We start from the raw sequence: 27092 nt of genomic DNA, 5'->3' as shown, positions 1-27092 counted from the left end.
TACAAGTACTCAAAGACAGATATAAACAAAAGTATGTTTTTTATTTTATTGTTTGAAATAGTAAATATTGGAATGTTCATCAGTAGGGGACTAATTAGATGATCTCATGGTACATGTCCTACTGTACTGTCCAAGGTGGCAGCCCCCAGCCATATGTGAATATGAGCATTTGACACGTGGCTAGTTTAAGTATATACTATATTTTCAAGAAATATAAAGAAAGTAAAATATGTGAGTAATTTTTTTGTTGATTTCATATTGTAAACATAACATTTTGGATATACTGGGTAAATATTAAAATTACTTTCACCTATTACTTTTTACCTCTTTAATGTGGCTACTAGAATATATCATATTGCATATGAGGCTTGTATTTGAACCTTACTTTCTATTTTAGACAGTGTTGTCCTGTACAAGAAGCAAGATAGCTCACAATGTACAGATCTAAAGATACAATGTAGATTAACCGAAAAAATTTTAAAACAATTAACAGCAAATACATTTTAAAAAATTAAGCATACACAAAAAACAAACTTGGAGAAGATGCTCTAAACACATTGTTGGGAGTTGGGGATTGAGGATGAAGAAAGAAATGTGTTTGCTTTTTTTATATTAAGTCTTTTAAATTGTAGTTTATTTATCAGGGGAAAAAATGAAAGTTCATAAACAAACTTGGGAGGAAAAGAGGAAAAAACCCAACATGAGAATTTTAGGATTTCATGATGGTTGATATCCAAATATGTGTTTTTACTGCCTTGGCATCCACTAGTCATAGAAATATCTTTTGATGATATATTGCAAAATTATGCAATTTTTTTCCTCTAATAGAATTTAGGGGAAACAGAGTAGCATTTTCCTACTATTACATTAAACATTTGTTTTTACCTCAATGAAGGAAATATAAAAACTAAAAGTAGACAAAATCTCTTGTCCTGGTAATGAATAGTGAATCATTTCAGTGATTTCAGATGATCAGTAGCTCAGTTCCTATGATTTTCCCTCAGGGGTTGTCAACAATGAACACAAGATTTAAAATCCATTTCTACTGATGTTCCCAAATGCCCAAAGTAAATCATGGTGAAAGTTACTCAAGCAGGAGATGTTCTTCACATTTTATGAAAGAAAATATAGTAGGGGTGGGGGGAGACTTAATAAGCATTGAACTATTTTACTTCACATTTTTATACCATTATTACATATATATTTATATAGCTCTGATATGTGTTCATATTATTTTATATCCTGTTTTAGTCATTTGAAATTGTTTCATGTAAATGTTTCCATGTTTCCCAAACTTTTCTTGAATAGTAGTTCATCAAAATTATATGACAAATTTACTTGTACCTCAGGGAAATTTTCCTTCCCAATTTTCATTATCTTTAGTAGCACTATTCTGAGTATGCTTATACAAATTACTTTTTTTAATGTGATTTATTTTCTGTAAGGGTAGTTCATCTAAGCATTTCTGATCTCTCTTTTTAAAATCTTTATTTTGCATACTCTTTTTTAATGATATTTTAATACAAATGGCCTCAATTCTTCTTTTAAAACCAAATAATAAGAAATATTTATTTTACTTCTGACTTTTACTTTTTTTTTCTTTTTAACTCAGAGGGGAATTAAGTTGACAAATGGTTCAAATATTTTAAAATCCTTAACACATAATAAATACTTAATACACATTGCCAGATTACTTTCCCAAAATAGAAAACCAATTATCGTATTGGGACATATGTGGTCCAAATTCCCCACAATACCACCTTTTTTAAGTCTTAGAATGATTTTTCTGCTACATTAATAGATAAGTTTCTTCTTGCAGACCTGTAAATGCTTTCCACTACCAAAAAAAAAAAAATTTTGTTAGATTTCAAAACCAGGCTTGTCATCTGACCAAATATCTCCTCAAGGTAAGAAGGTTTATTTCTTTTTCTGTTTTCACTAGTAAATTTTTACTCAACCAAAAGAGAAAAAAATATATAGGATGGTTAGAGATGCATAGAGATAGGCGGTAACTACACAGGAGTAATGTATGTTTTAACAAACTGCCTAATGTTATCATCAACATTAAACAGAGAAACATACAAAGAGTAAACAGAGTGTGATTCAGATGAACAAATCAAGATTGTTAACAACTTCATATAAAGATGAAGATTTATTCCATGTAGAAAATGGCCATATATAAATATGTTATAATAAATCCCATCTCTGCTTTTACTGCCAAATGGAGAATTCATATAACTATATTCTAGCTGTTTTTCAAAAGTTTATCTTATAGTACTTAAAACCAGTATCTGAGTCTCCCTCACATCCCTTTACTATACATTAGAGTCTGTTGCTATCAAAATGAGGGAAAAAGACTACAACAGCCACATCATCAACTTTGGAGGCAGCCCATCTCCACAGAAGAAGGCAATGGCACCCCACTCCAGTGTTCTTGCCTGGAGAATCCCAGGGTTGAGGGAGCCTGGTAGGCTGCCGTCTACGGGGTCACACAGAGTCGGACACGACTGAAGCGACTTAGCAGCAGCAGCAGCATCTCCACAGAGGATGACTCTGCTCTGTTAGAATCGGCTACAGTGGAAGGCACACCAAGTGTGAACACTGAAGGACTCATGCAGATCATGCTAACAGTTTCCCTTTTCCTTTCCTGTGCCTTCCTTCCTTGCAGCAACCCATTTGGTTATGCCACTGAATATTTTGGTTTCTACCAAATCGTTATGTTATACCTGGAATAAGAGAAGACAGATGTTCCATATTTTATAACAACCCTCATTCTCTCTCTCTCCTTTCTCTCTCTCTCTTTCCCTTTCTACACGTATTCGCTCTGCCTACCAAAGAAAGACGTGGGACCTGAAAGAGCAGAGAAAAGGAACGTGAAAATCAAAAGCCTCACGGGTACCCACATGCTGCTTACATACTTGTTCTCTTCGGTGGGGCTGGCAAATGATGTCTTCAGCCAATGTATGATTAAACGAATGAGCTCCTTCACCCTTACGACAGAGGCCTTGACGAAATCCACTTGGTATCGTACGAGGGCCAAGGCACACAGCTGGGCTTCGTCACTGTCCTTACAGGGGTATAGCTTGCGGTAAAGGTGAAGTTTTAAATCTGTTAACACCAGGGAACAAAGACAACTGTGAGACTTTCTCCCTCCTTTCCTCTCCTGGTTTCCCGCGGTACCAACGAGCTATGTTACTCTGATTAGTTAGAACTTCAGCATTTAAAACAAAACCATTTCTGTGCTTAGTAGAGGTATCACAGTGTACCCAAGTGATTCAAAGAGGAAACTCCAACATTATGGTGCCGGAGCAGTTCAAACGGAGCAAACGCTAGTGCAAGGAAATCTTTCTCATCTGAGGAGGAAAATTTTCTATCATCAGAGGAAGTTTATTTCTCAGAAGCAAATTTCATTACCGTTTGCAAATATCATCCAGCATATAAACTAAATACCATTATGCTCTGTGCACAAGAACCTATACAATCTCTTCTGTTTAATTATCTAAGTGGTTATTATCTGTATATATATTTTCAGAAGACAGTCTACTACCTGGACACTTGAAGAAATTGATTCTATTTACAAAAATAGAGATGACTTTAAAAGATGCCTTTTGGTCACATTGAAAACAGTCTGGCAGTTAGCACTACATTAATGAGGGAGGAAGACGAGGTTAAATAGCAAGCATGACCAAATAGACATCTCTATCTTATTACTACTCATAAAACATTATAAAATCTCACAAAACATCATTAAGTCAGGTTGTGCTTATTCTAACTGAATGATATATAAATGTCCGGTATCTTTTATCATAATCTACTTAAATTTTCCCAATTAGACACAAGAAGAGGTGGCAAGAATGCACAGAAGAACTGTACAAAAAAGATCTTCACGACCCAGATAATCACGATGGTGTGATCACTGACCTACAGCCAGACATCCTGGAATGTGAAGTCAAGTGCGCCTTAGAAAGCATCACTACGAACAAAGCTAGTGGAGGTAATGGAATTCAAGTTGAGCTATTCCAAATCCTGAAAGATGATGCTGTGAAAGTGCTGCACTCAATATGCCAGAAAATTTGGAAAACTCAGCAGTGGCCACAGGACTGGAAAAGGTCAGTTTTCATTCCAATCCCAAAGAAAGGCAATGCCAAAGAATGCTCAAACTACCACACAATTGCACTCATCTCACACACTAGTAAAGTAATGCTCAAAATTCTCCAAGTCAGGCTTCAGCAATATGTGAACCATGAACTTCCTGATGTTCAAGCTGGTTTTAGAAAAGGCAGAGGAACCAGAGATCAAATTGCCAACATCCACTGGATCATGGAAAAAGCAAGAGAGTTCCAGAAAAGCATCTATTTCTTCTTCATTGACTATGCCAAAGCCTTTGACTGTGTGGATCACAATCAACTGTGGAAAATTCTGAAAGAAATGGGAATACCAGACCACTTGAACTGCCTCTTGAGAAATCTGTATGCAGGTCAGGAAGCAACAGTTAGAACTGGACATGGAATAACAGACTGGTTCCAAATAGGAAAAGGAGTACATCAAGGCTGTATATTGTCACCCTGCTAATTTAACTTCTATGCAGAGTACATCATGAGAAATGCTGGACTGGAAGAAACACAAGCTGGAATCAAGATTGCCAGGAGAAATCTCAATAACCTCAGATATGCAGATGACACCACCCTTATGGCAGAAAGTGAAGAGGAACTAAAGAGCCTCTTGATGAAAGTGAAAGTGGAGAGTGAAAAAGTTGGCTTAAAGCTCAACATTCAGAAAACGAAGATCATGGCATCTGGTCCCATCACTTCATGGGAAATAGATGGCGAAACAGTGGAAACAGTGTCAGACTTTATTTTTCTGGGCTCCAAAATCACTGCAGATGGTGACTGCAGCCATGAAATTAAAAGACGCTTACTCCTTGGAAGGAAAGTTATGACCAATCTAGATAGCATTTTGAAAAGCAGAGACATTACTTTGCCAACAAAGGTTCGTCTAGTCAAGGCTATGGTTTTTCCAGTGGTCATGTATGGATGTGAGAGTTGGACTGTGAAGAAGGCTGAGCACCGAAGAATTGATGCTTTTGAACTGTGGTGTTGGAGAAGACTCTTGAGAGTCCCTTGGACTGCAAGGAGATCCAACCAGTCCATTCTAAAGGAGATCAGCCCTGGGATTTCTTTGGAAGGAATGACGCTAAAGCTGAAACTCCAGTACTTTGGCCACCTCATACGAAGAGTTGACTCATTGGAAAAGACTCTGATGCTGGGAGGGATTGGTGGCAGGAGGAGAAGGGGACGACAGAGGATGAGATGGCTGGATGGCATCACTGACTTTATGGACATGAGTCTGAGTGAACTCCGGGAGTTGGTGATGGACAGGGAGGCCTGGCATGCTGCGATTCATGGGGTTGCAAAGAGTCAGACACAACTGAGTGACTGAACTGAACTGCATTGAACTGAATATGAATCTATTTCGTATACCTTTATATGTACCTGTCCTGCCCAATTAAATTGTCACACCATGGCACACTTGTTAATCATGGCACATTTAGATTCTGCAATACACAATTTTAAGTTAAATGGCAAGAAACTATTTTACTTGTAAAATACTGTAAAAAAAAAAAAAAAAGCTTTTGCCTTTATCTGGATTTCTAATTTTAAGAGTGTCTCTACAGTCCTTTTATACAGGTCCACTTGTTTAGGGCCAAATCGGAGACAGAAGAGTAGACTGATTATCAACAGGATTGAGAGTAAAATCAGATTCCTGTAATAAATATAGATGAACAAATGAAGCTGTTTATGGCAAATATTCTCATAAATGCTGTTAGAGCAAATAGATTCTAGTCCTAAACTTATAAGGCAACAGTCATTACAACTCTTAAAATACCCTTTCAATTTTACTGACGGTCTAACTTTTTTTAGCAAACAGACTTAGACAAAAACTCAGGTTTATGATGATAAAAGATAGAGAAGCAATATTTTAACTTAAATTTTGGTATACAATAGGTATATCAGATATTTGATGACCTTTTCCTATTATATGATAAGATGTCTTGGCTGACCCAGAGATTATCTACTCAAACCCACCTCTGTATCAACATTTCCCCTACTTCAAGATTCTTCACTGACAGGAACCTAAGTTGGTGGTCTCTAACTTAAATTATTTTTGAGGCTTGTGACTGTCTGTTTCTACTCTGTTGTGACTTAGATGAGTTTATTTTATCACCATGGTCTTTTGTAAAACAGTCATACTTGGATCCCTTGTCATTAGTTAAGTAAATATTCTAAGCACTCTACATTTATTAACTTATTTACTCTTTAACAACCATTGATATAGCAACTATTACTATCTCCCATTTACAAATAAGGAAATCGGGTTGGAGAAATTAAGTTTCCCAAAGTCACACAACTAGGAAGTCAAGCCATCTACTGCCATTTTACTATCCTATGTCACAGGTTAGATCTGAGCCCAAATGCTTCCTAATCAGTGACTAATTCCATACTTCTTAGACTTTAATGAGTACAAGTCACCTGGAGATCTTTTGCAATGCAGTTTCCAACTTAGTAGGTCTAGGATGGTGCCCAAGATTCTGTATGTCTAACAAGTTCTTAAGTGATGCTGCTACTGCTGATCTGGAATCATATCTGGAGCAGAAATACTGTCAACCACACCCTCATCAAACCTCATGGCTTTGGGCTTCATTGTGGCGGAAGGGGCAAACTATTAATTGTCTAGCATAGATGTGAGATGTACAGGGAATAATATTAAGATGCCTGTGAGGATTTGACGTGATCATCTGAGTCTTGCTCTGACAATCAGTGGCAACATTTAGCTGCCCATTAAAATTCCCTGGAATCCTAGGGCTTCTCTGAATTGCTCCTCTCCTGTCAAACCCATTCCCCATCATCAGTGGAGAGAAGCAGGGTTACATAATAATTTCAGTCTCTTAAAAATTCATTTCACACAACTGTGCTCAAGAACTCAGGGGAATTAGAAGCCAGAGTAAAAATATACTTATGTCCCACTGGGAGACATTCTAGCTTCAGAGCCACTGATATAAACTCAGATTCTCAAGACTACCCAAGAGATGGCTAACAATTGTGCTTTTGAAGTCTGCACACAAGGGAAAAAAAAAGCATTTTACACAAACACGAGAGCTTCATGGGCTATGGTGAGACCTAAGGAGAAGGAAGTATCTTTTCTTAATAAATATTCATTGAACTAAATACAATTGCATGCTATGTGATTTGAAATTAAATCTTTTAATTCTTACAACTATCCTTGAGGTAACTTTCTTATCTCAGTTTATAGATGAAAAGCGAGGCTTCAGAGTTTCTCATGACTTACCTAAGTTCACACAGATAATATGAAATAGAGTTGAGACTTGGCCTCAAGCCCAGTATGTACTGTCTACTACATAACTTTGATGTCATGTCAGTCTACACAGGGCCTACACAATGAGAGAGACCTGGATTTTCATCCCAGTTCTTACATTTACTAACTCCATAAATGTGGACAAGTTTCTTAAATTTTCTAAGGCTCAGTTTTTAAATATTCAAACTGGGAAAATAGCTTCTTTTCAGGTTTCTCGTGCAGGTTCATTTATCAGATTAATCTTAAGGCAATGAGAATTATGTATGCCATGTAATAGGTGTGGGATAAATCACAACATTTAAAAAACATCATAGGTTCAGGAAGAGTATCATGCTGCTAAGTCACTTCAGTCGTGTCCGACTCTGTGCAACCTCGTAGACAGCAGCCCACCAGGCTCCCCCGTCCCTGGGATTCTCCAGGCAAGAACACTGGAGTGGGTTGCCATTTCCTTCTCCAATTCATGAAAGTGAAAAGTGAATGTGAAGTCGCTCAGTCATGTCCGACTCCTAGCGACCCCATGGACTGCAGCCTACTAGGCTCCTCCATCCGTGGGATTTTCCAGGCAAGAGTACTGGAGTGGGGTGCCATTGCCTTCTCCCAGAAGAGTATCATAGGGTTACTAAAAACTCAGGTTGGGCTGAGTTCACACCCTCCTTCCTAGTAGTCCTTCGTATCTCAGAGTTCTCCTTATCTCTGCCCAATGTAGATGGTATTATAATAAAATGACCTATTTGTGTGTCTCCAGACTATAAGGCCCTCCAGACTACAAAGTCAACTATGTCTTATTTATATTTGTGCCCGCTAGGCCTAACACAGTTCCTAGAACATGGTAGGCATGCAGAACATATGTATTAACAAATTATAGCACAACAGAATTTTAATATGAGCAGCACATTGTCCAACAGTGCTGATAAGTAAAGAACCAGATTAAGAAAGTCAACATATTCTACTGGAGTCTGGCTGAGAAAGGGTAGGATCAATGCTATGCTCATTCATTCCCTTTTCCAATACATATTTACTGAATAAAAAAGTTCTAGGCACAAATGCAGGCTCCCTGGTGGCTCAGTTGGTAAAGAATCCAGCTGCAATGCAGGAGACCCCGATTCGATTCCTGGGTCAGGAAGATCCACTGGAGAAGGGATAGACTACCCACTCTAGTATTCTGGGGCTTCCCTTGTGGCTCAGCTGGTAAAGACTCTGCCTGCAATGCAAGAGACCTGGGTTCAATCCCTGGGTTAGGAAGACCCCCTGGAGAAGGGAAAGGCTACCCATTCCAGTATTCTGGCCTGGAGAATTCCATGGACTATACAGTTCAAACAGTCCAAAGGGTCTCAAAGAGTCAGACACAAGTGAGTGACTTTCACTTTCACTTCAGGCGCAAATGCAAACGTTAACCTCAAAGACCTCCAAATGCAATGCACAGTGGCAATATAAGCGGATGCTGTTCAGCAGCAAACCATGGGGGATTCCATGGGAATGCAGAAGAGGCAGGTCCAGAAAGGACTGATGAGGGAAGGAAGGTCACCGAAGGTGCACCAGGTCTTGAAGGTTAAGGAGAAACTTTCAAGGCTGAGTGTAGGATGGGACAAGAAAGATTTATCAGGAGACACACAGTACAAAGACACAGAGAGAGGAAGGAAATATTTAAGGATTAGTGGCTCATGAACCTCTCCTCTACCAAATGTGAGCCCCAAAAGAGCAAAAATATTGAGCTCCTATGGAATTCATTGTTAAGTATTTAATGGTACGTGGTAGGTATTCCAGAAATGATGGTTGAATGGAGTATATGAATCAATAGATCAATGAACATATTTGATACCTGCTGCTAAGCCAGAGAAGGGCTCACAAATTGCTATGGCCTTTTCCATTCTGCATTTTGCCCTGCAGAGAATATACCACTGTTTCAGTCAAGCAGACACTTACACTCAAGCCCCAAGTTTTCTAGAGGCTACATTTACATCTATATAAATCCCTTAGTCATCTGAGACTCTGATTGGGCTACCAAAGCAAAGATACCACAGACTGGGTGGCTTAAACAACAGAAATAATTTATTTTCTCAGTTTTGGAGGCTGGGAAGTCCATGATCACAGTGTTGGAAATTTTGGTTCCTGGTGAGAGCCTTCTTCCTGGCTTACCTTGGAGGTGAAGGCTGACTTCCCACTCCCTGTTCATGTGGTTGAGAGGGGAAGTTCTGGTGTCTCCTCTAACAAGAGGCATGAATCCCATCACTGGGCCTCACCCCCATGATGTCATCTAAACCAAATTGTTGACACCTCTTAGAGGCCTCACCTCAAGATGATCACATCTGGAGGTAGGCTTCAAAGTGTGAATTTTGGGGGACACAAACATCCAGTCCATAATAGGGCCCTCATATTTTTGCCTAAAATGGAGATACTCTATCTCTCCTTTTCTGAGTATGATTAGTGGTTATGCTTCCTATCTCACTCTGCTGCTGCTACTGCTGCTAAGTCACTTCAGTCGTGTCCGACTCTGTGCAACCCCATAGACGGCAGCCCACCAGGCTCCCCCGTCCCTGGGATTCTCCAGGCAAGAACACTGGAGTGGGCTGCCATTTCCTTCTCCAATGCATGAAAGTGAAAAGTCAAAGTGAAGTCACTCAGTTGTGTCTGACTCTTAGCGACCCCATGGACCACAGCCTAGCAGGCTCTTCCGTCCATGGGATTTTCCAGGCAAGAGTACTGGAGTGGGGTGTCACTACCTTCTCCGATATCTCACTCTAGATACCACAAAATCTTAGGGAGGGAGGTTCAAGAGACAGGGAACGTATGTAAACCTATGGTCGATTCATATCAATATTTGGTAGAAACCGACACAATTCTGTAAAGCAATTATCCTTCAATTAAAAAAAATAAAAAGCAGTTCCTTGCAGGCCAAGTCCAAACTTGTTCTGTGTCCTTTTTCCACTCTATTATACTGGCATGCATGCTTTAGTCATTTCAGTTGTGTCTGACTTTTTGCGACCCTGTGGGCTGTAGCCTGCCAGGCTCCTTTGTCCATGGGATTCTCCAGGCAATAATGCAGGAGGGGTTGCCATGCCCTCCTCCAGGGTATCTTCCCAACCCAGGGATCGAACTCAGGTCTCTTATGTCTCCTGCATTGGCAGGTGGGTTCTTTACCCCCAGCGCCATCTTGGAAGGCCCCTGTTATACTGGACAACTAGTTAATAGGATGACTGGTGTTAATACACTGCAGGGAAAAAAAAAAGTGACTTCCAAAACCAGTAAGCAATTCAGTTCTGCCAGAAGCCTAGCTCAGTACTGTATCTGGATGTGGTCAGTCCCCCATAAATACATGTTAAATCAATAGCCATTTTAAAGGTTTCTTGTGAAACCAAACAAATAAACCTTACCTGTAGAAGGTGTAGGTCCCAGGACATCATAGTAGGCCATGATCTCAAAGGAATGGCTGTGAAGACTTTCAGTACATAAAAAACTGAATCTTAAAGACAGTGGTGTTCTCTTTCCCATTAGTATCCTTAGAAAAGAAGCATGACATTGTATGAATGATTAGAGAAAGAAAAGAGAAAAATGAGATGAGTTTTGACCATCCTTCACCTAATTCTAGCCTTGCTGCTCCCTTGGCACTTTCTTGGACATGCCAGGGGTATTCCCTTGCAGTTTCTGTTCCTCTATCTGGACTACAATTAACTCAGATAATTCACACAGCTGGATCCCAGCTTCATTCAGGTCCCTGCTGCCCCATTTGGCCTTTCCTGGCCATCCTTTAAAACAAGAACTCCTTCCCTATTCCCTATCTCCTTACCCTGCTTTATGTTTCTTCAGTTCAGTTCAGTTCAGTCGCTCAGTCATGTCTGACTCTTTGCAACCCCATGAATCGCAGCACGCCAGGCCTCCCTGTCCATTACCAACTCCTGGCTGCTGCTGCTGCTGCTAAGTCGCTTCAGTCGTGTCCAACTCTGTGTGACCCCATAGACGGCAGCCCACAAGGCTCCCCCGTCCCTGGGATTCTCCAGGCAAGAACACTGGAGTGGGTTGCCATTTCCTTCTCCAATGCAGGAAAGTGAAAAGTGAAAGTGAAGTCGCTGAGTCTTGTCCAACTCTTAGCGACCCCATGGACTGCAGCCCACCAGGCTCCTCCGTCCATGGGATTTTCCAGGCAAGAGTACTGGAATGGGGTGCCATTGCCTTCTCCCCAACTCCTGGAATTCACTCAAACTCATGTCCATCAAGTCGGTGATGCCATCCAGCCATTTCATCCTCTGTTGTCCCCTTCTTCTCCTGCCCCCAATCCCTCCCAGCATCAGAGTCTTTTCCAATGAGTCAACTCTTTGCATGAGGTGGCCAAAGTATTGGAGTTTCAGCTTTAGCATCAGTCCTTCCAAAGAACACTCAAGACTGATCTCCTTCAGAATGGACTGGTTGGATCTCCTTGTAGTCCAAGGGACTCTCAAGAGTCTTCTCCAACACCACAGTTCAAAAGCATCAATTCTTCGGCACTCAGCTTTCTTCACAGTCCAACTCTCACATCCATACATGACTACTGGAAAAACCATAGCCTTGGGACCACTTGGCATTGTATTATTTGGTTATTTCTCTCGTAGGGGGGTATAAGGTGCACACAGGCAGAAACTGTTTGTTTTGTTCACTGTTCTATCCCTAGTATCTGACACAAAGTAGATGATGAATAATTTTTAAATGAATTATTATCTAAATATGGATTGGGGCATAAGATACTGTTAATTATGAATATGATTAAATGAAATGAGAGAACTAGACTTCTGAGTATAATGGAAAAGTGAACAGCCAACCAATGCTCATTGGGAACAACTGGAAAACTGGATTTAAAAAATTATATGCATGTGTGCCTTAGAGGTACTGGAGGGTTGCTGCTAGAAAGGTCAGGATTTAGTGAGGACCGGGGCGGCAGATTGTGGAAAGATGGACTCAGAGTCAGCTGCCTTGTTTCCTGGGGACATACGCTGATTTGGGAAATAGACAAGAAGCTGAAAATAAAGACTTTGGACAAGGAGAAGCTTTGGGGGTTCAAGAAACAAGTAGAACTTTATCAAGCTTATGGGGCTGAAGCAATGCAAAGACTTGGAAATCACAAGCATGATGAGAAGGGAAGGGTGGAGAATTGAATTCAAGATATGACCTGCTTTTCCCTCCAAACATCTGCTGAGTTCTGAAGATGCCTGGGACAGGTATGGTTATGAAATGAAGCAAAACGTCATCTTGAAAAGTTGAATGGAGGTGTAGGTAGTCTGTCCAGGCTGAGACAACATGCATCGGGATTTAGTCTCGGGGACTGTGGAGACAAAGGTTAGAGGAGAGGACTTGGTGAAGCTGCTGGACTGTAATGCTGAGGAACTCAGCTGCATGTTGGAGACAGCTGGAGGTCCTTAAGAAGTATTGATGCCTTGGCTCACTTCCAGATAATTTTAGTCAATGGGTTTGGGGGTGCGACCTGGGTGATCAACTCTTATTCTATCCATTTGGTGAGGAAAGGATACACCTCTCTGGAAAAAGAGACCGTCAGCTAAAGCATCTAAGATGTTTAATGCACAGGGCCATGGTTTTAATCTTTAAATCACTAGAAATGAAATTTCAAATCAATAGGAATTCTAAGACACAGGGCTATAAGATGTTAAACTAAGAAGAAAACCAAACTGTAGAAACAGACCCCATAGGTGATCCAAATATTGGCATAAATGGATGAGGATTTTAACTGATTAATATGTTCAGTGAACAGAGGAATAGACAGCACAAGGAGACAAAAAGATGAAAAATTAAACCAGAGATAGATTTTCTATATATTAAAAAATGGAAATTATAGAACCGAAAAAAATAATTGAACTTGAGAAATTTATAGAAAAATTTTACAAAAATTACATATAGAAGAAGAGACTTAGTGACCTGAAAGACAAGCCAAAAGGCATCATCCAAAATGAAAAAAAAAAAATTGCATATATAATGTCCTTTCATTTGAATTGAACAAGATTTCTGAAATTTTAAATCCCCTCAGCACTTTTCTCTAAATGTCAAGAACATGAAGGTAGCTCAAGTGGTAGAGAATCCACCTGCCAATACAGGAGACACAGGAGACACAGGAGACGCGAGTTTGATCCCTGGGTTGGGAAGATCCCCTAGAAGAGGAAATGGCAACCCACTCCAGCATCCTTGCCTGAAAATGCTATGAACAGAGGAGCCTGGTGGGCTACAGTCCACGGGGTCGCAACGAGTCAGACATGACTGAGCACATACACACACCACCAAAGGAATAGGTTAAATCATTATTATCATGACTATATCCTTCTCTCTCAGTCAGGAAGGGTGAAAAGGAATGAAACAAACCAGTAGTCCAACACTCCTGTCATCATTTAGAGGCAGATTTTGCTATGCTCAATATAAAAACTCTGTGTTTGGTAGACACTGTCTTACGTGGGTAAAGTTTACTCTTGTGGATGCCAGAGGGCTTAAATGAGATATTGAATCAATTGGGGAGTTCAGATCACTTTTAGAATGGGTCAAGATTAATGAGAATGTCAGTACTATCCTAGGCTAATTTACATGAAACTTAATATCCAATGAGTATCTCAAAATATTTTTGCTATTAATATCCATGGAAATGGGACATGGATCCTGGCAGTGCTTGGTCATGAGTCCTCAAATGATATATTTGCCACTGTCCACTTTATTTCAGCCTAATCCATCAACATGTTTTGTCTTGGCCATGTCTTGTCAGGACAACTCTGTCCTGTCATGTGGCTTTAAAAGGATCATGTATCAGAAAAGGGTCTTAAGTTATCTGACCTGATAATATAAAGAGGGCTTCTTGTTTTTCTAAGATCTCTAAATCAAAGCAATTAGAAATAAGAGCTAATGGGCAGAAATCCCAATCACAAACATAACTTACAAGTTATAGACATGATGCATTTTTTACAGCAGTGTCTTATTAAAAGCTCAGAATACATTTCCCCATTGTGGTTTTCAATAATAAACACACCAGTGTGTGCAGAAAGGAGCCCAGTGCCTCTGGTGCATAAACGATTTCTAGTACTTTGGGCTTACTGGGCAAGTCTCCTGAGGTTTCATTCATAAGCAGCGCCCAGAAAATGACTGACATAGAACAGTTGCTGTTACTGGTAGGTTAAGACGTGGACTTGGTCCAAAGGACAAGAAAGGCTTTTCTCACACTCATCTTTCAAAATAAAGTAACTGAATAGCTTTAAAAATAACAGCAACAAACAATATATCACCAAAAACCAGGTATCAACTGAAACAATAAACGTTTTTACTCTCTCAGTGGGTGGGAGTCAAAACCAACTGTCAGACTCACATATCTGCTTCTTTTCCATTTTTAATTCAATTTTCCCTTCAAGTGAGTCACAGTATGGTCTTGGTTGCTCTGAAAAGCAGAGAATAAAGCCAGAAAAAGCAACTGCTGTATACAGATATTAGTGCAAGGGAACATCCTGGACAATCTACCTCCTTTCCTGACTTCACAATCCTTTCCACTCAGGCTGCCTTAAAGTCTCATTCTTCCTGCAAATATGCTCCCTTTTTTGCCAAAATCGTCAGCAAAACAAAATAGGGGATAAGGCATATTCTGTGCTGAACTAAAACCATTATAGCCCCTTGAAAAATCACTCTGAGAAAAAGAATAGGCATTTAATAAACATGAAGGAAAGAATGATGGTTACCTGGGAGTTCGGTTCAACTTTCAAGGCTTTTCAATTAAATTATTTAATGAGTTGAAAGCATAGAAGGAATAGAGCTTAGAAAATGAGCTTGCTTGTTTTTAGGAACAATTAGAACAAGTAAATGAAGGTTTTCAGAGCTGTTCTTTTTCATAGGTTCTACTTCAAAATTCATTCTAGAAATCCAACAAAATAAAAGCTTCAAGCATATTTTGTCCAGGAGAAGAGTGCCTGCCTGATATCCAGAGGAGAGGAAAAGGAATTAGGGAGAGCTCATCAATTAGGGTCTTTGACGTTGAGCGGGCAGGGAGTATAGAATTAGGACATTACAGTGAAGGACAAAGATTTTGATTCCAAATAAGGTCACCAGGGAAAGGGTATACCCCAACTCTTATTTTTAATGTGCCTTGAGAGTACTTTAACTGTCGTATTTTGATAAATAATAATAACAATGATATAATGTAACCTATAGTTTACAAATTTAATGGGGAAAACTTGGAAGAAGCAATGGGTAAAAATGAAAAACACATTCTCCTATTTCTTTCTTTTTTTTTTTTTTCTTTTCTTAAAGGTGGTCTTTCCCTGTTCAAAGTGTAATCGTATGTGAAACTCCATCACTTCCCTTTTTGCCTTTCCAACCCCAGCGTGCTTCATTATAATCACCATCATGCCATTCATCTGACGTCTTTGCTAACTACCACAATTTAGTAGGTGTTTGGTATTCCTAAAGGTAGTGTTTTTCATTAAAAGACACATTCAAACTAGTTCTGTATACTAATTTGAAGCAAGGGCTTGGTAATGAATCTATTATTTAAATTAATAAACAGTTCTGGGACGTTGTTTTAAAACATGGATCTTATTTTAGGATTGAAGTGGCACACAGCCTGGTCTATTTTTCTCCCCCAAAAATGTTTTACTCACTTTACGACATAGTTTTTTGTATTTTTTTTTTTCATCCACAATTCATTAGACTGAATAAAATAGCAGAAGATGTAAAATTGAAATAGAAAAATAAACAGCAACGTGTCAAGGTTTTTTCTTTCTTCTTTTCTTTTTGTAACTCACCAAAAAAAACACAAAAGCTCTGTCTAGCTGGCTAATTCAACATTGAAGGCCAAGAAAGCTTGCGTGTAATGTCAGCAAAGCCAGTTCAGCAAACGACCCCAGGACATTGCTGAAGGGAATGTTTATCAGACAAATGTGTCTCCAAAGATTCTTCCTTCTTGGAGGCACCTTTCTCAGTCCTTCCTGTTTGCATTCCTCAGGGTCAGATTTCAGCTAAGAGAGGGAAATTGAATAAAGGTGCATTGGAGAAGATATAATTAGTCCTTAAATCATAGGATCTCAAATTCATGAATTTCCTTGAAAGTTTAGCTAGAAGTCTTTAAAAAAAAAAAATGCCCCCGGGGCAATCTCTCCAAGTTTTCTCCCAAGAATTTAATGTTCACTTATACAAGTAACATTACTCAATAATGGTCTCCTGTGCTAAGAGTTTCCTCTGGCAGTCTTTTTCACCTTTGAAATGAATTCACGGAAGTGCATTCACCCAGACCTGTTCCCATATGCAGTTCGAGTCAAGCTTTCTCGCAGAGTCTCCAACCCTTCTCTCAGTTGTTTCTTGAAATGGTTCACATCGGCAAACACCTCACTGAGCAGCACGATGTCAATCTCCGAGCATCCTTGGGTGTCGGTCCCTTTCACATAAGAACCACCCTGTGAAGACAGCGGGCACGATGTGGGGAAAAGCTCAGCTAACCTTGAGGGAAGTGTAGATTCCTGGCTGTAGCATGTTTCAGGGTCAATTAACACTGTGAATAGCTTAAATATATGCTACTTTATCTTCCCTCAACTTGGGGAGGAAAAAAAAGACAGGAGAAGAAAGTCATCTACAATGGTTCACAACTGAACTTAGGTTCAGTTATGGGAAGAAAGCAGAATTTGCAGGAAAAGTCTGAAAATCCTTATGAATAAAGAGAGTTAGAAGTTCTCAGAGTTTCTGCTTGAGAGCCACTTGATTGAGGAGTCCACAAAGGTGGGAATTAAATTCCCGACTAGTACATGTGGTACCTAGGTGTCCTGAAATAAACCCATTCCTACCAGTTGGAACCTTGAGTGACTGGTGCTTCTGGAGGGCGTTTGTTTGCTATATTTCCAAATAGATCACCAATGAGTTCAATAAAGTATTCTGTCATTATAATTAATGAGTACTTATTGCAAATCTCTTAACTAAATATAATTTTATAAAAGTCAAAACTTAAATTAGTTAGCAGCACAGCCTTGCTCTACTTAGCACTCAAAGAAAACTTTAGGTTGCAATTTCCCAAAGGACGCTCTTTAGCAGTAAAAGAAGCTGTTGTTACCTATGATTTGGGAAACATTACGTCCACAAGGTAAAAGCGACCTGACAACAGACTGTGACAACACAATTTCTCAAGAGGTTTAGAAAACATTGTAAAGCTCTCAGTCCTCTGCCATTTATTGCATGTTAATTTCTTAAGGACTTCCAACAGCCCATTCCGTCAGGCACCATGTGGCTCGCTCAAGCAAGCAGCAATGTGCCAGTTTTATTCTTGGCACCGACCTAGCCAACCTTTTTTTTCTAGAGTATAATTGCTTTACAGTGTTGTGTTAGTTTCTGCTGTACGATGACGTGAATCAGCCACATGTACACATATATCCTCTCCCTCTTTGACTTCCCTCCCACCACCCCCATCCACCCACAGAGGTCATCACAGAGCACTGAGCTGAGCTTCCTGTGCTATAGAGCCTGTTCTGAGAGCTGTGATGGCAACTGCTGACTCTAGGATTATATGCCTTAGCTGACATCTAAGGATCAAGAAGCTGCCTGTGCAATCCCAGAAATGCCTGCCCTGCTAAAAATCCAGAGAAGGAAGTCATTGCCAGAACTCTAGGCTTCAAAGTCACCCTGCACCCGCTACATCTGGACCAGGTGAAATAGGCACCCTGTGCCCTCCTGCCTTTGCTCTGACTTAACTTGGTTCTGGACTCAGTCTTGTGGTAGTGCAACTAATTGAGGAAACCCATTTTATCACAGTAGCAAGGGAATGTGGGAAATGTAGTTTTTAGTGCTTCCTTAACCAGAGAGAGTTTGTAATGTGCTAACATGTACAGTCAACTTCCAAGAATGGAATATGCCGCTAAGTTGCTTCAGTCGTGTCCGACTCTGTGCGACCCCATAGACGTCAGCCCATCAGGCTCCACCGTCCCTGGGATTCTCCAGGCAAGAACAATGAAGTGGGTTACCAGTTCCTTCTGCAATGCATGAAAGTGAAAAGTGAAAGTGAAGTCGCTCAGTCGTGTCCAACTCTTGGCGACCCCATGGACTGCAGCCCAATAGGCTCCTCCATCCATGGGATTTTCCAGGCAATAGTACTGGAATGGAGTAAGAATGGAATATAGGGCACAGCAATTTCACAACTTAGTTGATCACCGGCCCTTGTTTTCACCTTGTGGGACTGGAATAGAACTCTGACTCCCCATTTCTAGCTCCTGTGATCATGCTTTATTTCTGTGGAAGAAAATATGCTCTTTCATATTCAGGCTTTTTCCACTGCTATATTAGGTAGCATTTAATCATACTCTTAAATCATCTTTGCTATTGTTACATTAAAAGTTAACATTTTTATTTTAAATAGACAAGGCTTAAAGATACTTTTATAACAATCATGTGTGCACTTTAAAATGAAGAAATGGAAAAATGGTAAAAAAAAAAAAAAAAAAAAAGCCCTCAGAACTATGTCCTGTATTTTTTTTTCCTCTAAACACTGATGAGATAGTATGTAGTAGTGATACTAACATTATAAATAATAATGATAGAAGGGAAATCACACCATCATTGTTGTTAGGATCCCTTCATTGTGTTCAGGGTATTTTCCTTCAAGGCAGTTTTCACAGAATGACCCTGCGCTCTGTGGACAACTGTTCCCGGACACAGTGAACTGTCTTTAGGCTGAGAGGAAGTCCATCAAGACACCACCTAATTACTTCCATAGGCAGGTTGCTCAGGCATGAAACAGTGCTCTGGGGGACAGGCGTACCTCCTTTGCCTGAAATTCCCTTAAGCATTTAAAAGCATCGGTCTAGTGAGAGCCAAGTCTTTGGCCCTGCCAATGTAAAGGCACTTTCGCCCCTTGGGCAAAAACTGCCAACTTTAATGGGTTCCAGCTGTCACATGGTTGAGTGCCTGCCCCGCCAGCCAGCAGCTTGCCCTGGCATTTCAAAGGGCTCCTAGCAGGCCTCTTGCAGCCGCTACAGAAGGCAAAGCTGGCCTCTGAACACGTGGCCCTGCCCGATTGATGTCCGTCACCTCCAGGAGAAAGGAATGGCTTCCTTAGGGCTGCGTGGTCCAGCCTGAGGGCTGGGGGCTCAGATTACCTGGATCACTCGGGAGGCCGGCACCGGAAAGGAAGTCTGGATCAGCTGGAGCAGGGCACCGATCTCAGCTGCACAAGCAGCTCTTTGAGAACCAGAGGCAGGGCAGATTTTTCGGTCTGCAAATCTCTGTAGCTCTTGGGGACCTTTACACTCCAACATATTATGAGGTGAAAATCCTGTGGACATTTGGGCTTCATAGAGAAAAGATCAATATTTGACATTTGCTGCACAGAAATGGATGTGTGTGTGTCTGACACAAGCGTCTAATTTTGTACTCAAGTTATGTCTAGTTAATTACCAGGACTGCCTTGTTCTGTCACAGGGAGACCTACCCTCTCTGCTGGTAGGGCGTGAGGGGAACCAGCAGAGTTCACTCCCTCTGGAATTAGCTTGCATGTTAACCCTAAGTCCCAACAGAGAAATGGCTGAATTTCTCTGAGAATAAATTGAGATATCCATTCTTATGTCAGGAAAAGGTCTTTGCCCTGATTCATAAATCACCTGAAGTTTCTAAATGAAAAACATGTATGTTATCAAGTTTCAATAAAATGATCCCAGGATAAAGCACTCTACGTTAAGCCATCTATTCTAAAGGTCTTAAACTGCCAGCCCACAGGCCAAATTCTACCTGCGGAATGTTTGCTTTAGACATGCACAGAGTTTTCAAAATGAAGAAACTGAGTCAACAGCTAGAAATCAAGAGATAGTACATTTTTTTAAATGAGGACATTAGAGGTGTGTCTGCTAGTGGATGTGTGTGTTTGTGTTTTAAGACAGAAATGCTGACGAGACTGGCCACACACTTCACAGGAAGGAACTGAATAATTGAACTCTTAAGTTCAGTAAATGGGGCATGTGAGCGAAACTGACAATAGACTGATTAACCAGAGGAAAAGCATACAGATTTTATTGATCTTTTTTTTCTTTTTTTTTTTTTTAATGTTCACAGAGTCCTTTCCAGAAAAGAAATGAAAACTACCAAGAATCAGACTTGAGTATTCTGAAGCTCCAATACTTTGGTCACCTTATGGGAAGAGCCAGCTCATTGGAAAAGACCCTGACGCTGGGAAGTTCAAAATAATCAATATGCTGAGTTGGCACATTTTGAGATGGCATATACCTGATGCCTTTCAACAGCTCAGAAAATTTCATAAATTTGTACTCGATAGATCATAGTGTGTGCGTGCTCAGTCACGTTTGACTCTTCATGACCCCATGGACTGTAGTCCGCCAGGCTCCTCTGTCCATGGAATTTTCCAGGCAAGAATACTGGAGTAGGTTGCCATTTCCTCCTCCAGGGGCTCTTCCCAATTGAGGGTTTGAACCCGCATCTCCTGTGTCCCCTGCATTGGCAGGTGGATTCTCTACTGCTTAAGACATCAGGATAGATCATACACACACCAAAAAAATCCCTGAGAATTTGCAATAATAAACTGGCTCTCATTTAGGTTTATATAACAAATTCATATTATCATGGAGAGTTAATTTGAGAGAGGCCTCTGGCAAATGCCTTGAAGAAGAACTCACTAATCGTTTCTGGAAATGAACTTTCAACTGATCCTTCCCTTTCAAGCATATATGGAAGTTTCACAGAATTGAATATATACTCAGCTATAGATAAAACTCAACACTTATCAGAGAAGTGCTATCACACAGATTACATTCTCTGACCAATGTGCAATTAAATGAGAAATCAGTAACAAAATAGCTAACATATTCCATACTTTAAGAAAGTTTTAAAACACATACTTCAAAAGAGTCACAGATCACAGAAGAAATCACACTATAAATCAGAACATAGTACTAAACAATAATAAATTTTACATTAACACTCAGAGGATACACAGCCTCTTCTTTAAATTTCATCAGTTATGCCAAATTAACAGATTGGGGTTTTTTTGTTTTTGTACATTTTGATTCCTTTGCTTGAAACATAGTTACCATTCCTTTTATGGACATTTCACCAAAAACTGATCACTTTTCAGTGACTATTTTATATTCGGAGCCAATTACTGTTTCCCGAAAAAAGTTTTCTTATCTTAAAAGACTTTCATAGAGCAGCAACCACCAGTTACTTTAGGGGACAGAACCATAAGTATGAGAGCAGAAGGTGTATTACGTTAGTTTTGTGGTCATTTCTGATGGACAGACCATAATCTGACTCCCACTTGGATCCTGACATTCTATCCCATTTTTGCTGCTTCTGAGTTGTCTCTTTGCACAACGCCTCAGTTTCCCAGCTTCCTCCTCCAATGTGCCTCTACAGAATTATCCCCCACCCCCAAGAGTATGGGCTTCCCAGGCGGCACTAGTGGCAAAGAACCCGCCTGCTAATGCAGGAGACCTAAGAGACATAGGTTCGATCCCTGCATCAGGAAGATCCCCTAGAGGAGGGAATGGCAACCCACTCCAGCATTCTTGCCTGAGGAATCCTATGGACAGAGGAGCCTGGCGGGCTACAGTCCTTAGGGTCACAGAGGCAGACACGACTGAAGTGACTTAGTACACATGCATGCCCCAAGAGTATACAATCTCAAGTATATACTAGCTCCACCCTCTGCACTCTCTATTTGCCATTCTTGGAAACAACCTGTAACGCTCTGACATAGGGAAGCCACAAGACAGTTTCTATACGGCGTGAACATCCATACAGGGAAAGCACTGGGCATCTCCATTACCTCTTTTGCGGGCTGTAAAGTGATGGTCTTGTATTTCATGGTTCTCCCGACTAAGGACTGTCCCAAAGCATCTAGAACACATCCTACATGTTTTTGATATTTTTGTATCCATGTATTTTCCATTCCTTTCTTCTAGATTTTCCCAGTGTAGCTTGTGTGTCTCCACGGTTGACCTGTCACGTGTAGACTGAGAAAAAGTAAATACTTAATCCAGGAATTATAAGAGCTATTTCAGAGATCTGCTGGTTTTCATTTTGCTTCTCACTAAATGCTCCCATTCATGGGCACAGAGAATTCTCATTCTATGTTCTCAAAACATAGCAAAGTCCATTAGTTTGGGTTTTTTGTTGTTTTTTTTTTTTTGACACAGATGGAAAACTGCTGCAGATTAATAAAGCAATGAACCATGAGAACCATACTGCTGAAAAAAGTATTTTTAAAAAAGCACTAGTTTATGTTTTATAAAATCAGAAGAATGAGAGCCCAGTTCTTTTTCTGATGTTTACTTTTGCAGGCCTTGGGCTAATCACTCAACCTAATTGGGTCTTTGATCCTTCATTTGTAAAATGGGGGAGGGGAAAGGAGGCAAGGGAAGTCAATTAGTCTACCTGTAAGGGCACATTAAAAGTGAAAAATTCTAGGGTTGCAAGGACTCCATCCCCACATAAGCGCTTTGGAATAATAATTACAATAGCGCCTGCCCTGGGTATAACGCCTGGGTCCAGGGAATTCTGCCCAGTGCCCTTCACAGCAGCTCTGCAGGATGGGTCGTTTAGAGCCAAGAAGACTGAGACACACAGCTTTAACCACTGCATCTGACCTGTGGCCTGTGGCCACGAGTTTTTCCTTTCAGTTTTCTGTTAATAAATCTTCATGAGAGAATGAAAAAAACAAAACCAACAAACACAAAGCATAAGTATTTTAGGAAAAGGAGGAGATTCTCGCTCCTCGCCCCCCACTTTCGCTCACTGTACCTCACTGTGACCTTGCTGCTTCCCCTTCAGGACTTCTTGGTCACATTTTTCACGGTGAACTTTTCCAAGATGCTTCTGTTGAAAGTGATACTTTAGAGCCCTGCCGCTGATAAAGTCACTCCCGCAGTGCTCACAGTTGTAGGATTTAAGAGTCCACATCCTTTCCCAGTGAAGGATCAGATTTAGATCCTGTTGACGACAAAGCAAAAAGATAATAAGCCCTTTGAAGAAAATCCAGTCCCTCAGAGTTAACCAGAATAAAGATAATATTGTTTCTAGTGTGCTAATTTGTGCTCTATTGGATGAATGTTTTCCAAGACGTTTATTTCTCACTGATACCAACTATGATAGCATGAGAATAGTCATTTAAACCAGCTGCTGTAACTCGAGTTGATAAACATTAAGGAAGCTGTAAAGCCAACAAAACCAAGTGCGAAGCTGTGTGTGTAGGTATATAAGTACATTTTTTGAAAAAGAGTTTCAAATGAATCTGTGACCTAAGAGATGTTAACTATGGATTTAGATATTATCTTTACTCAGGGACTCTCTAAGAGGAGTCATTTCTTCAATTTTTATCACTCAATGAATTCCCATAAATGAGAAAATTATCATGAGTGATGATTTCTACGTCTTTCAAATTAACTCTGTTCTTTTTTAAGGTAAAAAAATGCAGAAGTTTGTACCAAGGGACAGGGTCTGGAAGATGTGGGCGATTCTATTCTCCACCTGGCTGCTTTTGAAGCTGTTTATACTCTCGTTGCTAAGTAACTCGACTTGGATTTGTACTAACTTGTCTGAAGCTTAGAGCTCCTTCCTCAGAGGTTAGCATTGTGGGATTTGTAATTACCAGTTTCTTAGCAAGTGGTCAGATTAAATATTTCTAAGTGCACTCAGATTAGTTTGAAGCTGCTACTGTAACAAATTGTCACAAACTTTAATGGCTTTAGCATATAATATTACTCGCTTGTCGTTCAGTAGGCCAGAAGCCTGACATGGGTCACACCAGGCTAAAATCAGGCTGCATTTCTTTCCGGAGGCTCTGGGTAAGATCCACTTCCTAGAGGGTGACCCACATTCCTTGGCAGGTGGGGTCCCTTCCTCCATCTTCAAAGCCAGCAAAATCCAGCAAAAGCCAGTGGGATCCTGTTCACACCCAACCATTCTGATCTGTTCTCTTCCCCTCTTAAGGACCCTTGTGGCTCCATTGGGCTCAACTGGATAATCCAGGATAATCTTCCCATTTTAAGGTCTGCTATTAACAGCCTTATGCTATCTGCAAACTTAACTCTCCTTTGCCTTGTAAGGTAATAAACTCAGAGCTTCCCAATATTAAGATGTGGACATCTTTGGTGGGGGGCCTGGGGGGGGGGCATTCTTTTTCACCCACCACACTGTAGCTCTAAAGTTCAATCAGGAATAGAAATGAATCCAAAATGTATCTGTATAAGGTGGAAGAAAAGCAAAATGCATTCACTCCTTACAAAAACTTTGGTGCTTGATGGGCTTTGGGGACTTTGTGTCAAACAAATATGGAGTTGCTGGGTGATCTGCTACTGAGCAGATGCTGTTTCCACTGAGAACAGCACGGGTCCTGTCACATAAGGAAGATGTGAAAGCAATGTAGTGGTTCATGGCAGCACTTTAAAAAAATCAAATAGAATAAAAGTAGAGAATATTGAACATAGTGAAGATAAACAATGATTTGTGAAACATTCTTGGGCGACCAACCACCAAGTTTGCCTAAGAGTAAGGGGGTCCCTGTTAAACACAGGATTTTCAGCGCTAAAGTCAGGAAATTCTCAGGCAGATTGGGACACATTGGTTACTCTATCACTACCTCAGAGACCACCTTGAAAATCAGCTTCTTAACCAGCCCTAAAGCTCCTCTGAATGGATGGATTGAGTCCCTGTAAGACCCAAGGTCGTGGGGTTTGCAGAACTTGATTCGATCTGCCCAAATTGTGATGTTTGCCCTGCCCTAGGTGTTCATTTCTGGGCCAGTCAACCTGGACTGAGATACAGTGAACCCAGGCAGACACTGGACTCAATCTTATGTGCCAAGTTCTCTAAGGGCTGCAGAGGCAATGTTGGGCATTCATGGTTTACAGAAATGAAAGCCTATCAATCAGAGCGTCCCAGCACAAGCTTTCTGTCCAGGATCAGAAGAGGGAAAGAATGAGGAAAAAGGTGGAATTTTTAGGTTTCCTCAATGAGCTGTCTCCCCACCCTTCTTTCACTTAGCATACTGTTTTCAAGGTTCACCCATTTTGTAACAGGTATCACTAGTTCATTCATTTTCACAGACAAATACTACTCTGTTGTAAGGACATACCCCTTGTTTTGTTTTTTAATCCACAAATTAGTTAATGGCAATCTGGGTTGTTTCTACTCTTTAGCTCTTATGAATAATACTGCTATGAACATTCATGCTTTCATGTACAGGTTTTTGTATGAACGTATGTTTTGAATTCTTGGATAGCTGAGGGTGAAATTGCTAAGTCGCAGGATAACTCTATGTTGAACTCTTTGAGGAACAGCCAAACTGTTCTCCATATTTTACAGATTACAACTATGAAGTGGTATCTAATTGCGTTCTGATTTGCATTTCCTAATGACTAATGCTGCTGAACATCTTGTCATGTACTTATTGACTATTTGTACATCTTTCTCAGAGAAATGTCTATTTACTTTGCTCATTTTAGAATAGGATTATTTGTCTTTCTATTGTTGAATTGTATGCATTCTTTATATTTTGAAAATCAAACTCTTATCAGATGTATGATTTGAAAATTTTGTGCCATTCTGCGGTTTGTCCCTTCATTTCTTGATGCTGTTCTTTGATGCACAAAAGGTTTAAATTCTGGGACTGCCCTGTTGGTCCAAAGTGGCAAGACTCTGAGCCCCCCATGCAGGTGACCCGAGTTCCATCCCTGGACAGGGAACTAGATCCCGCATGCCATAACTAAGGGTTTGCACGCTGCAACTAAAAAGTTCCCACGTGCTAAAAACTAAGACCTGTCGCAGCCAAACATATAATTTTTTTCAGGTTTTAAATTCTTATCAACTCAAAGCTATTTTTCCTTATGTTGCTTGTGCTTTTGGTGTGATACAGTGAAAAAAAAAAAACCACCATTTCCTAAGCCAAGGGAAACCATGGGTAATCAGTCAAATTCCTTTCACCCGCCCTAACTAATCAAGGCTGCCTTTCCCTCATAGCTCAGTTGGTAAAGAAGCCGCCTGCAATGCGGGAGACCCCAGTTTGATTCCTGGGTTGGGAAGATCTGCTGGAGAAGGGATAGGCTACCCACGCCAGTATTCTTGGGTTTCCCTTATGGCTCAGCTAGTAAAGAATCTGCCTGCAATGCAGGAGACCCCAGTTTGATTCCTGTGTTGGGAGGATCCCAGAGAAGGGATAGGCTACCCACTCCAGTGTTCTCACCTGGAGAATTTCAGGGACTAAACAGTCCATGGGGTCACAAAGAATTGTACACGACTGAGCGACTTTCACTCACGTTCACTTTCACCAAAGACTTGTTGTCCTCCAAGTAACAAGCAACAGGTAGCCTAAGCAGTAAGTTGTTTGAGTTATTTTCCAGAAACTTGAAGTCAGTTGTATGTAGTTGGAGGTGAGCTGGTTAAGACTGAACAGGACAATCTATCCTCCAACTGGGAATGCACAAGTGTGTATGCTTACTGACCTTTTGTTGTTTGCTTAGTAGCCTTTTGATGAGCTTCAGATCCTGGTAGGCACTTCCATCTCTGAACCAAGCAGAAGACCCTATAGCCTAGTTATGTCTGCGCAGAACTACACCAGTGGAGAACTAGGCCTGCGCCTAACTATAAGCACCGGATCTTTTTCCAATCACCTTTCTCCATTCTGTGCACCCCAATGCCTCAGAGCTCCCCTCAGACCGCTGTTTATTTCAAAATACCCTGCCTCCTGCCTTCCAGGGAGGGCAGTTTGAGGTTTGTTTTTCAGTCTTACTTAG

At 40.5% G+C, this 27092-nt stretch overlaps 1 protein-coding gene across 6 annotated transcripts in view; it reads right to left on the bottom strand.

The window, feature by feature from the left end:
- LOC129640095 (2'-5'-oligoadenylate synthase 3-like) overlaps positions 1 to 27092 on the bottom strand; it is a 29480-nt gene that overhangs the window by 2142 nt on the left and 246 nt on the right. For 2 of the 6 annotated variants that reach the window (XM_055565337.1, XM_055565341.1), the window contains exons 1-7: positions 24064 to 24222; positions 23104 to 23292; positions 22130 to 22316; positions 19452 to 19642; positions 16609 to 16769; positions 10746 to 10870; positions 2904 to 3108 (exon numbers count right to left, since the gene is read on the bottom strand). In XM_055565337.1, coding sequence (XP_055421312.1) covers positions 2904 to 3108; positions 10746 to 10870; positions 16609 to 16769; positions 19452 to 19642; positions 22130 to 22316; positions 23104 to 23292; positions 24064 to 24207 — 1202 coding nt within the window. In that variant the 5' untranslated portion in view covers positions 24208 to 24222. Of the gene's footprint in view, positions 1 to 2903; positions 3109 to 10745; positions 10871 to 16608; positions 16770 to 19451; positions 19643 to 22129; positions 22317 to 23103; positions 23293 to 23786; positions 23904 to 24063; positions 24223 to 26801; positions 27071 to 27092 lie in introns of those variants that run through there. The other 4 variants (XM_055565359.1, XM_055565348.1, XM_055565368.1 and 1 more) reach the window with 4 other exon arrangements.

This window comes from Bubalus kerabau, chromosome 1, assembly GCF_029407905.1.
Source record: "Bubalus kerabau isolate K-KA32 ecotype Philippines breed swamp buffalo chromosome 1, PCC_UOA_SB_1v2, whole genome shotgun sequence".
In the NCBI taxonomy this organism is placed as follows: domain Eukaryota; kingdom Metazoa; phylum Chordata; class Mammalia; order Artiodactyla; family Bovidae; genus Bubalus; species Bubalus kerabau.
This window is presented reverse-complemented; position numbering and strand designations above follow the sequence as displayed.